General features: G+C 44.7%; 1 protein-coding gene across 1 annotated transcript in view; it reads left to right on the top strand.

Moving 5' to 3' along the window:
- lrp5 (low density lipoprotein receptor-related protein 5) overlaps positions 1-12,760 on the top strand; it is a 240,912-nt gene that overhangs the window by 33,678 nt on the left and 194,474 nt on the right. The window contains exon 2 of the mRNA XM_086007994.1: positions 10,895-11,288. Within this exon, the coding sequence (XP_085864120.1) occupies positions 10,895-11,288 (394 nt within the window). The remainder of the gene's footprint in view (positions 1-10,894; positions 11,289-12,760) is intronic.

Here is a 12,760-nt window from a genome sequence, read left to right as displayed (position 1 = left end):
GATTGGGATGTGATTCTGAGTCTTGACAAGCACGAACTGCTTTTGATCAAAACACCCATTTATATTCTGTATGGTTTTACCTCCAACCTTGCTGCTACTGTTTGGTACTTAAGCAGTTTTAATAAAATATATGTAGTTCTTATGATGAAAATAAAATTCTTGTCCTGTTAAGCATATATTATATATATATATATGCTTATCATAGAAATATATAAAACGTATATCTTTTAAGTATGATAGCAAAATACTGCAGATGCTGGAAATCCAAAGTAACAACAGAAAATGCTGGAAAAACTCAGCAGGCCAGGCAACATCCGTGGAGAGAGAAATAGAGTCAACGTTTCAGGTCGAAACCCTTTGTTAAGACTGAAAAAGCACAGGAAATGAAACAAATTATAAGACCAGTTTGGAGGCTGGTAGAGAACAAAAGAGAAGTGTATACTGTATTCGCTGCTCACGATGCGGTCTCCTCTACATTGGGGAGACCAAACGCAGATTGGGTGACCGCTTTGCGGAACACCTCCATTCAGTTCGTAAGGGTGACCCCGAGCTTCCGGTCGCCTGCCATTTTAATTCACCGCCCCATTCCCACTCAGACCTCACCGCCCTCGGCCTCTTGCATTGTTCCATGGAAGCTCAGCGTAAACTCGAGGAACAGCACCTCATCTTCCGATTAGGCACTCTGCAGCCTTCCGGACTCGATATCGAGTTCAACAATTTCAGATCATAACCTCGGCCCCTATTACATTTGTACTTATTTTTTATCCACACCTTTGTTTTGGCCCTCCACCCCCCCCCCCCCCGCCTTTTTTTCTCTCCCACATGGCAGCTGTCTCCCATTCTGCCAGCACATTTCACACCTAATCTAGAGCCGTCTTTTGTCTCCACTAGTCCTATCACCATCTCGTCTCGTTTTGAATACCTCTTAATGTCTCTTCACTTCTCTTTTGTTCTCTCTCAGCCTCCAAACTGGCCTTTTAATTTGTTTCATTTCCTGTGCTTTTTCAGTCTTGACAAAGGGTTTCGACCTGAAACGTTGACTCTATTTCTCTCTCCACGGATGTTGCCTGGCCTGCTGAGTTTTTCCAGCATTTTCTGTTATCTTTTAAGTATGTCAGTCTTTTAAAAATAGTGGAACCCAAATTCTAAAATGGACTCGAGTGCTTTATTGGAAACTAAAGTGGCTGCTGAGAAACTCTGACTCTTTGGGGGTGGCAGGATAATTTTAACCTAACTCAGCGGGGGGGGAAACCCACGGGACTGGATGGACTGCCCGCTTTACACTCTGCCCAATATGACTTCAATGGAGAGTAAAATGGGGCAGGGTGTAAAACCAGCCTTGCACCCAACCTCGTCCCTTCCCCCACGGGTGGATTAAGTTAAAATTGCCCACTTAATTACAGAAGTCTCTTTGATCACAAGCTCCATACAAATGGGGAAGACCATTTGGCCCATTTTAGCTCATCCATCTGGAAAGACCTAACGGTCTCCCCACTCTGCACCACCCTTCATCACAACATCGAATTATTTCTGAAATGATTTCAGATTTTTCCTTCCACTACCCAACCAATCCATATATTGCTCACTCTGTGTGGGGAAAATAAAACTTCCTGACATCAGCCCTGCATTTCCCTTTTATTAGCTAGCACCTGTGCCCCTGTCGTGGTTTAATTTGAAGTACTGACATGAATTTATTTACCTATCCAATACTGTTTACAGTACTATCTTCTATACCTCTCTTCACCTCAGTTCAAAAGGCCCAGGTTTCTCCAGTCTTTTCTCATAATTGATGCTGGGGATCAGCCTCGGTGCTCTTTTCCACGACTTGAATGTCCCCATGTGTGTTGGTGACAAGAGATAGACACTACAGAAGTTGTGGTCTAAGCTGGGCAAAATACAGTTTCCACATGATCTTTTTTGACAGTTTATATAATTTGGATCTATTTTCAGCTTCATGCTTAGCTATTTAAGTAAAATACTTGTTACTTCAAATTAATCATCAGTTTACATGTTTTATAGTTCTACAGCTGCCTTCTCAGTTTGGTATCCCCTGCAAGTTTGATAGTTTCCATTTAACTTTTCAATCCAAGTCATGGAATCTGTTATTTGTAACAGATGGACAAATGTAAATTCTGATTATCATACTGTAATTACTGTCTGGTTGAGATACAGGAAAGGAACTGTTACAAACCATTACAACTTTGTCTTCTAAGATGTTAAGACATTTTATTTTTACGTTTTTGAAGAAATTAGTTGAACTTCAAAGGGGAACATACCCTTCTAACCCCCTGAATCTTCTAGTGCTCATCATTTTTGTTCATTGCTATACATATAGATGACATATGCATAATCACCACCCGAGACTCTGAACTGCGGCTGGGCTGGCCTTAGTGAAATCGGCCAAAGATTGCGGAATTTCAAGCGCAAGTTATATCCAGCGCAAATAGAGTTTCTGCGATCTTTTGCGCTGGTTTAAAAAGCATGAGCTGGAAGGCGGCCCCGCCCATAAAATTGGCCATGCCCCCAGATCGAATGAATCACTATGGCGCATTTCTGCTATTAGCAGCTGTTTGCGGGCCGTTGAGGAGGCTCATCAAATTAAGTTGCCATTTTTAGGTGCAACGACACTAATAGGCACCTTTTTAAAAGCTTTTAAATATTAAAATATATTTAATTTACTCAAACTAACTACACCAATGAAACTAGTGAAATGGTTCTGTATAGTTTTTAAAGTCATTTTCAGTTATTTAAAATTGGGTTACTCACCGGTGGTGGACGAGACACCACGTTTCCTTTAAGTTATGTGGCCGTGCCGCTGTCTCGAGGTCCCACACAGCGGCCCCCAAAAAATTAGGGGAAAAATTGCTAGACACTGATTAAAAATGCTTATTTTTTGTGATAAACCCATTTTCAGCTGTATTAATAAAACTGCACCAGGTTACCACTCTTAAATATATCCAGCAATATTTTTTTTAAGGCAATTAAAAGAAAATGCGTTCTTAAACACTGCCCGATTGTGCTGGTTCAGGGCAGATTTTACGTTTGCCGATATGCAAATGAGTTTGAGCGGAAACTTGAGCAATCACGTCTGAAAACTAGCGCAATTTTGAGTGTGATTAGCGTCCGGATTGCCGATTGCGCCCAAAGCGGAATCTCTCGGTATCTGTCTTTTCAAGCGTTTACCAAAAGGGCTGGGTGAACAACAAACTCTCAACGGTTTTGTGTTCTGTGAATTACTGAATGTAATTGGAATGAATGGGAACAGAGTGACTTCTCTCTTCCCCTAAATCTAATCAAAGTCTTCTTCTTAGGCAGTCCCTCGGCACCGAGGATGACTTGCTTCCACATTAAAAATGAGTTCTCGGGTGACTGATGAGTCCAATGCGGGACCAACAGTCTCTGTCACAGGTGGGGCAGACGGTGGTTGAAGGAGCGGGTGGGTGGGGTGCTTGGGTTGACGTGCGCTGCTTGCGCTTGGCTTCCGCTTGCTCCCGGCAAAGAGACTCGAGGTATTCGGCGCCTTCCCGGATGCTTCTCCTCCGCTTTGTGCGGTCTTGTCGGTGGGGATGTTGCACTTTTTCAAGGAGGCTTTGAGGGTGTCCTTGAAGCGTTTCCACTGCCCACCTGGGGCTCTCTTGCCGTGCCGGAGCTCCGAGTAGAGCGCTTGTTTTGGGAGTCTCGTATCAGGCATGCCGACGATGTGACCCGTCCATCGGAGCTGATCGAGCATGGTCAAAGCTTCAATGCTGGGGATGTTGGCCTGAGCGAGAACACGGACGTTGGTGCGCCTATCCTGCCAATGGATTTGCAGGATCTTGCGGAGGCAGCGTTGGTGGTATCTCTCCAGTGTTTTGAGGTGCTTGCTGTACATGGTCCATGTCTCTGAGGCATACAGGAGAGCGGGTATCACTACTGCTCTGTAGACCATGAGCTTGGTGCCGGGTTTGAGGTCCTGGTCTTCAAACACTCTCTTCCTCAGGCGACCGAAGGCTGCACTGGCACACTGAAGGCGGTGTTGGACTTCGTCATCGATGTCTGCCCTTGTTGACAGTAGGCTCCCAAGGTATGGAAAGTGGTCCACGTTGTCCAAGGCCTTGTCGTGGATTTTGATAATCGGGGGGCAGTACTGTGTGGTGGGGGCAGGTTGGTAGAGGACATTTGTCTTACGAATGTTTAGTGTAAGGCCCATGCTCTCGTACGCTTCGGTGAAGGTGTTGACGATGGTTTGGAGTTCGACCTCAGAGTGTGCGCAGATGCAAGCGTCGTCTGCATACTGTAATTCGATGAGAGGATGGGACGACCTTGGATCTGGACTGGAGGCGACGGAGTTTGAACAGTTTCCCGTTTGTTCTGTAAATTAGCTCCACTCTAGTGGGGAGCTTACTGAGGGTGAGATGGAGCATTGCCGCAAGGAACATCGAGAAGAGCGTTGGTGCGATGACACAGCTTTGCTTGACCCCAGTCTGCACATGAATTGGGTCTGTGGTGGGACTGTTGGTCAGGATCACGGCTTGCATGTCGTCGTGAAGCAAGCGGAGGATGGTGACAAACTTTTGAGTGCAGCCGAATTTGAGGCGGACACTCCATAATCCCTCATGGTTGACAGTGTCAAAGGCCTTCGTGAGGTCAAAGAAGGCCATGTACAGTGGTTGGTGCACAGTGAAGATCATGTCCATTGTGCCCGTTAGTGGGCGGAATCCGCATTGCGACTCTGGGAGGAGCTCTTCAGCCACTGGGAGAAGGTGATTGAGGAGGATTCTTGCGATGACTTTCCCTGTGGCAGACAGCAGGGAAACTCCTCTGTAATTACCGCAATCGGACTTGTCACCTTTCTTGAAGATGGTCACAATTACGGCGTCTGAGATCCCCTGGCATGCTCTCCTCCTTCCAGATAAGTGAAATGAGTTCATGAATTCGCGCCAGTAGTGCTTCTCTGCCATGCTTTAGTGCCTCGGCAAGGATTCCATTTGCCCCATAGGCCTTGATGTTCTTCAGTTGTTGGATGGCCTTTTCAACCTCATGCCGGGCTGGGGTGGTTCTGAGATGGTGGCAGGTATGGAGTTGAGGACACTCTCGTTGAAGACAGAGTCTCGGTTAAGGAGATCTTCGAAGTGCTCCTTCCAGTGGGCACTGACTGCCTCCCTGTCCTTGATGAGTACCTCTCCGTTCTTGGCCCGCAGTGGGGTAGGACCTTGGGTAGGCAGTCTTGACTGCGCTAAAAAATCCACGCACGTCGTGGTTGTCGGCTAGCTGCCGGACCTCCTGTGCTTTCTCCATCTACCATCTGTTCTTTAGGTCGTGAGTTTTTTGTTGGACCTCGGCCTTCAGGCGGCGGTAGAGCTGCTTTCTTGCTCTCGAGTTGTGTTGCTGTTTCCGGATCAGGAATGCCTTGCGCTTGTGGTTTATTAGCTCCCGGATCTCCTGGTCGAGTGATCGAGCGTCTCTTCACAGGTGTTGATTATGGAGGCCTTAAGTGCAGACCAGGCGCTGTGGACTCTGTGTCTCTGCATCACTGGGAGTAGTCAGGTTGGGCCAGAACTTCGGGTCCCCACAGGTGAGTACGCGCTGGGTACTCGCGCGTTGGCCCAACGAAAGTGCCAGTTTTGTGCATGCACTGCGCATGCGCGGGAAACCGGAACTTCCATTCCCTTAAAGGAAGGAGTTCACAGGTCGAAACCGTGCGCCGGAGAGGCAGCGCGTTCGCCTGGAACTTCCGGTTTTTTTTGCAGCTTTCTCCGGGACGGTAAGTCTCCAGTAGTTACACTTTTAAAAAGCAGTTGCAAGGCCTGCTTTTAACAAGGTAAGTGATGAGTTAAGTAAAATTAAAACATTTTTTCCACAGGTTTATTATTTTAAAATACTTTAAAGAAAAGTAAGTTTATTTTTAGCCCCGTTAGAAACTGTAATTAATTTTTTCAAAAATTTAAATTATTGTTTAAGTTATTTTCTGTAATTTTATAGTTATTTTAAAAATGTGATTTAAAAAAAAAAAAAATTTATTTGAAGTTTTAGTGATTTTTGGGGCTGAATTGTATTCATAGTTTTGACAGGTCTTCCTGTCAAATCTATGAATACAGATTCCCTGCTACCATTGGCTCTCCATGGCCCACGTGATCCCAGGGGACGCTTCGAACTAACTGCGCCCCTGGGATACGCAAGCACTGCGCGCCAGCAGTTGGAGGAGGCTCAGGATCGGAATCCCACGCGGGCCCACAGCACAATGGCCGGCGCGCTAGGTAAGTGCAGGTCGGAAGCTTGCACCCGCGGGAAGCCTCCGACCCGAATTTCTGGGCCACGGTTGTTTGTGAGGCGCAGGCTGAATAGGGCTTTCTTAGCGGGGTCTTGGAGTGCTCCAGCATTGATTTTCCTGTGGCATTGTTTCTGTTGCCGCCGCTGTTTTGGGGCTACATTGATGGAGATGACAGAGCGGATTAGGCGGTGGTCTGTCCAGCAGTGGTCAGCTCCTGTCATGGCGTGGGTGATGCGGATGTCCTTGCACTCCCTCGCTCAGACGATGACGTAATTCAGCAGATGCCAGTGCTTGGAGCGAGGGTGCTGCCATGAAGCCTTGTATTTGTCTCTCTGCCGGAACAAGGTGTTGGTTATGACAAGGACATGTTCTAAGCATTTCGTCAGGAGGAGGGTACCGTTGGAGTTGGCTTTTCCTACCCCCTCTCTGCCGATCACACCTCCCCAGAGGTCTGTGCCCTTTCCAACTCTGGTGTTAAAGCCGCCAAGGAGGATCAGCTTGTTGCCCGTTAGAACTCTGGACAGGCTGTTCGAGGCTGGAGTAGAATTCCTCTTTGGTCTCGTCTGTGGCTTCCAGTGTTGGGGCGTACGCACTGATGACCGTAACGCACTGGTTCCGGGCTAGGGTGAGCCGAAGAGTCATGAGGCGCTCGTTTATACCGCTAGACGAGTCACTGAGACGCCCAACTAGTTCATTTTTTATAGCGAAGCCTACCCCATGGAGGCGGCGTTCTTCTTCAGGTTTGCCTTTCCAGAAGAAGGTGTAGCCACCACCTTGCTCCTTGAGCTGGCCTTCCCCTGTCCACTGGGTCTCACTTAGGGCAGCGATGTCAATGTCAAAACGTCTGAGCTCCCGGGCAACGATAGCAGTACAGCATTCCGGTCTGTCACTGTTGGGGTTGTCCATGAGGGTCCTGATGTTCCAGGTCCCGAACTTCATTTTAAAGGGTGGAAGATGCCTGTGCGTGAATTCTTTTAACATGGGGTGGCCGTTGCACACCAGCTACCACACGGGCTTGACAGAGCAAGATCTTGGTCCAATGGCAAGGGGATCCAAGACGATTGGAGACCAGATGCGCAAATTGGCTGTTGTTGAAATCAAAGTATTGCACAATTAACTACATGTATTTGTATTGTATAAATTGTACCTTAAGTACAAAAAAGAAAATGGCCTCACTCTTGCCCCTTCTAAAGAAATAGGTTAGTAAACATAAGTATAGTTTTATGTAGTGCGGGCTTTGGTTAAAGGACAAGGTGTGTAGGCTTGCTTGTTTGTGTTGAGTTATACTGTCGGTTGCAAGAAAGCACCGTAAAATTGAGTTTAAAAGTACCAGCTCCTGACCAGTATGTATGAACAAGAATGCTGCAAGACTAAGTACTGACACAACTTGTTGGATTTCCCATATCCGGTCTTATTGGAAGATACCTGTATTGAAACTCTTCCTAAATTTGGAGGTGCCGTCTTTCGGATGAGACGTTAAACCAAGGCCCCATCTGCTCTCAGGTGGATGTAAAAGATCCCATGGCACTATTTCGAAGGAGAGCAGGGGAGTTATCCCCGGTGTCCTGGCCAATATTTATCCCTCAATCAACATCACAAAAACAGATTATCTGGTCATTATCGCATTGCTACTTGTGGGAGCTTGCTGTGTGCAAATTGGTTGCCGCGTTTCCTGCATTACAACAGTGACTACACTTCAAAAAGTACTTCATTGGCTGTAAAGCATTTTGGGACATCTGGTGGTCGTGAAAGGCGCTATATAATTTCTTTAAATAAAAGCTCCCGAGCTGCTAGGAGGAGCTCTTGAACTGAGGGATAGCTTTAAAGCCATAATCATCATGTTTAAAGTTGTAGATTACTTGCGGGTACTTGCTGTGCATTAATGTTCCCTTTCAATACGTGTTTTCTCCTTAACGGGATCCTCTCTATTCTCCCCCCCCCACCCCCCATTCATTTTTATAGTACTAATTTTGATCAGAGGAAATGGTTCTCATTAACTAAGATACTCTCCTGTCTTTCTGCTGTTTTTCTTGCTTCTGTTCCAGTGCACAAACAGATGGCAAGGAGCTACTAAGACCTAACTTAGTTAATAAAAATTGCCATGCGTATATAGGTTAGTTTACATCCCTGTATATTTATCAGTTCTGGGATAAGTTTGTAACCATAAGGTCCTGATGAAAGCATTTATTTTGTGCTTTGTAATATTGTTAACAGCAAGTTATGTAAATGCGAATACTGGAGATAGCTCAGTCAAAGATCTTGTTAAAGCTGCTATTAGAACTTTGCTAGGTTAATTTGTGACCAGGGCAGACTGCTCCGGGCAGGCAGGAGCCTACTTTACATTTGCCCTATTACATCAACGGTACCACGACAACATTTTAACTTCCACATTCAGGAGCCCACATGGGGCAACTCCAACAGCCGAAAAATTCCGGCTTCGTGGAGCAGCCAGAAGGGGTCAAGGAAAATGTAACTTTTCTGTGGCATCCCTGTGGACCAGGAGGAGCAGGAATGTGCTCCCCATGACACCTGCAAGACGTCCTTGGGCCTCTTGAGCCCTGGCCTTGCCTCTCCCTCCTATAGCGGTTGCCAATCTCCTCCCTCCTCGCTTGCTTTATGTCAGGGATTGGTCATTCCCTTGGGTCCCTGGCATACTTGGGCTCCTGACCCAATTTTTGCTCCTGCCCACCAGCCCTGACATCACTCCCAGCAGTTTCAGGTGAGAGACTGTCCTGTTTAATTGAACTGTGGCCCAGGAGCTAAAGTGACCCCAAATATGTCCCCAGTCAAAATTCACCCCTTTATCTTGGCCATTGGACATGTAGTTCTGCTCCCTACTCTGCCACAAGGGAGAGGTGGAAATGGATTTCCCAGCAGAGCCTAGGTAAACCAATTACAAAACTGGGCAGGAAACATGTCCGTGATTAAAATAAAGTTGATTGGGCTCCATAGTCTATTGGATTTGTCACTTTTGGGTAATTTATGCCAGCAGTCTCTTCCCAATTGCTGCTATTCCTCCTTATGAACTGGAGTAATGTGTACAAAAGGATCAAATACTGCTAAATCCAGTGGCATCGTTACTTGAAGGGGAAAAGGGAGCTTTAAAATCTCCAGGCTTTGCACAGTGGTGAATTGTAGCATTTTGCTGATGTACCATGACCTCTGACAATGTGCACATTGCTTTCTGAGTTGACGTATGAAGCACATTTTATAACCTGATCATCACTTAAAAATTTTGTATGCTCAAATAGTCTTCTAGAGTTTGAAGACGAGCAAGGGAGTTCTCCCAGTGTCTTGGGCAACGTTTATCCCTCAACCAGCATCACTGAAAAACATTATCTGGTTATTTCTCTCATTGCTGTTTGTGGGATCTTGCTGTGCACCTATTGGCTTTCACGTTTCCCTACATTACAACAGAGACTACACCTCAGAAGTACCTGTAGTTTATTGTCTGTTGAGCACTTTGGGATGTCCTGAAAATGTTTGAGGTTCTATTTAAATTCGTCTTTATCTCTGTCTTTTTCATCTTCATGTTTTCTGTAGTTCCTTTCATCAGTTTTTTCCTTTTTTGACACTCAATCTATTTACTACTTGCGAGCACCACTTTCTGTATAAGTAGGTATCCCCCTGCCAGACATATGCCAATCTTGAGATTACTTGGTGCACCAACATATTAATCAAGCTGGTGTGACTTGTTTTCTCTCTCTCTCTGTTCCCTCCCTCACACTTCCATGGGAACCCACGGAAAAACACTTTGGCACCAGAAGAACGTTATTGAAAGGCTGTTACTCTTTCCCTCTCCTTCCATATAGCCAAACACATAGGACTACTATATGGTAAATTGTTTATTGTAAAAAAAGCCTGTGGTAAACTCTGAGAACTGTTAATTACAGTTCTGGATAAGTCCATAAAGAAAACTTGAAAATTATACTGCACCACAATAAATCCGCCTCCTTCTGAAATGCATCCAAGAAACTAAATGTGGAAGTGTGTCCATATTATATTTGAAAGTAATTCTTGGTTGGATAAAAATGTAACTGAACTAGTATTTTATGAATTAGGAAACTGATGTTTGCTGATTGAGATCATATGCATAAACTAATGATGGGCACTGTACCAGTACAGTAGTTGCTAGGATTTTAGAAATAATAGGATTTTGTTCCATTGCCAAATTCTTGTGACATCCAAAGTATTGCCCCAGTGTTACTGAAATGTAATAATGAGGGGGGTAGGAATAAATGTAGCCTTGTCTCCAGTAGATTGGTTTTCTCATGGGGGATAATTTTCTTGATTACGTCATTTGAACTTTTTAAACAGTATTTACAGCAGCATGTATTTAAGATCAGTCTATTTGGGATGTGTAATGGTGCAGCAACTTTTTATGCTGTAAGGATGTGAGCGTGTTTTGATATCACTTGAAGATTATGCTGGGGGACGCTGAATGTAGGCAGGTTGCATCACCAGCAAGGGAAGAAAGTCTGAGGCTGGGCCATCATACTCTGTTCTGCCTTGCTCCTGGGCAGAAAATGATTGGGATCTGATGTTTGGCCGTAAAAGGATAGGGGGGGGGGAAAAAAACTTTCAAGATGCGCTGGTAAAATAAAAAAATCTGGTAACTAACTCTATTTTCTTGTTTCTCCATAGCATCACCTCTGCTGCTTTTTGCTAATAGGCGTGACGTCAGATTGGTGGATGCAGAAACAGTGAGACCTGAATCTACTGTAGTCGTCAGTGGTCTGGAGGATGCAGCTGCGGTTGATTTTTTGTACTCTGAAGGTGTGATTTATTGGACTGACGTGAGTGAAGAAGCCATTAAACAAACATACGTGAACCTAACTGGGAATGTGCAGAAAGTGATCATCTCTGGTCTGGTTTCACCAGATGGATTAGCTTGTGACTGGTTAGGCAAGAAGCTCTATTGGACAGACTCTGAAACTAATCGGATAGAGGTTGCCAATCTCGATGGAATGTCTCGAAAGGTCCTTTTCTGGCAGGATCTTGATCAACCAAGGGCTATTGCTCTTGATCCACAGCATGGGTAAGTGTTTAATTTGTGCCTTGCTTTTTCATTTCGAGAGCTGAGAAGTTTTTGAATTTTGGCATGGAAGTAGAAATTTGATATCTCTCCCCTGCTGCTACTACCTTTCAAAGGTATTATTTCCCTTCTATGTAACTGAACAGATGTTTAGACTTAACGAGAAATGCAATGGCATGCACTCGTGGACAATACCAACCTTCAATAAAAGCTAAATTGAAGTTAATGTGGAAAAAAAGGACAATATTGTTATTTCCCCCTCCCTTTTAGAAGTCTGCTTTTCTTTTCAGTGATCTCCACATACCACTGGAATAGCCCATCAGGAATATTTTTATTCTCTATTATTCCACTGCAGCCATCTGGAATTTAATTTCAATTTATTTTCTGCAAAGCACATTTTGTAAGCAAGGAAGTTGATTAAACAGTCAGTAATTAATTAGTGTGGGATGTCACAAATTGACAGAAAGCTGTTTTTTCCTTTTGGAGGTTTATGTTAAGTGATAGAGTTTACTGTGCAAAACCTTTGATGGTTTCCCAGGATCGTGTATATTTTTTCTGATGTAAATAAATGAGCTATGCTCTGTCAATATTGTAAGCTGACCTGTAGTAGTCTCTTTCTACAACTTGTGAATACAGAGGATATAGGGTGCAGTTGGTGGTCAGTCTGGTAACACGAGTTCTGGAAGGCAGTCAGTACCCATTGAATCATACCTCATCATGAAGAAATACTTTCGCAATAAGAGGAGAAAACATTGGAGAGAGATTTTTAAAAACTGGTTGCTTTTCACAGCCCTTGACTTTTTTTTATGTCCAAGAGCTAAAGGGATCAAGGGATATGGGGAGAAGGCAGGGACAGGGTACTGAGTTTGGATGTTCAGCCATGATCTCATTGAATGGCGGAGCAGGCTCGAGAGGCCAAATGGCCTACTCCTGCTCCTATCTTCTATGTTTCAATGTAAGTGCTTGGTGACTTAAGCAACTGATGATGTTTAGAATGGCTGCAGTAAATACAAATTTCCACACAACAAAATTGGGAACTCTGCCATGAAGTCTTGGACTTCCCAGTACTGGTACCACAATACAGCTACTTTATGGAAGAGTTTGATGCTAGGAAGTCCAGGACATTATGTCAGAGCCCCTGATTTTGTCTTGGTCCCTGAAGGGACGATCAGTGGGAAATGAGAGCCAAGCAAGTTTGTGTTTGCCTTGGCTGTGAAAGGGCTCACTGTTGCAGCCATTGTAAACTTCATACAAGCTGTAAAAGAGTTAAGGGGAAACAATGCTCTTCAGTCATCTATTTTAACCCGGATGAACAGGTTGTATAGCTGAACCATTTACCATTACTAAATATAAACTTAATTTTTTTTTACAGGAGCTATACACCATAATTAAAGTAAACTTTTGGTGACTGGCATCTAGACTCTACTTAAACAATCTGTTTAAGTTAACGTGAGCTTTGGGTGATGATTGCTTGG

Source organism: Somniosus microcephalus, chromosome 15 (assembly GCF_052327205.1).
Source record: "Somniosus microcephalus isolate GS21.2 chromosome 15, FLI_Smic_1.0, whole genome shotgun sequence".
Classification (NCBI taxonomy): domain Eukaryota; kingdom Metazoa; phylum Chordata; class Chondrichthyes; order Squaliformes; family Somniosidae; genus Somniosus; species Somniosus microcephalus.
Note: the sequence above shows the minus strand (reverse complement) of the source record. Positions and strands in the feature narration are given on the sequence as shown.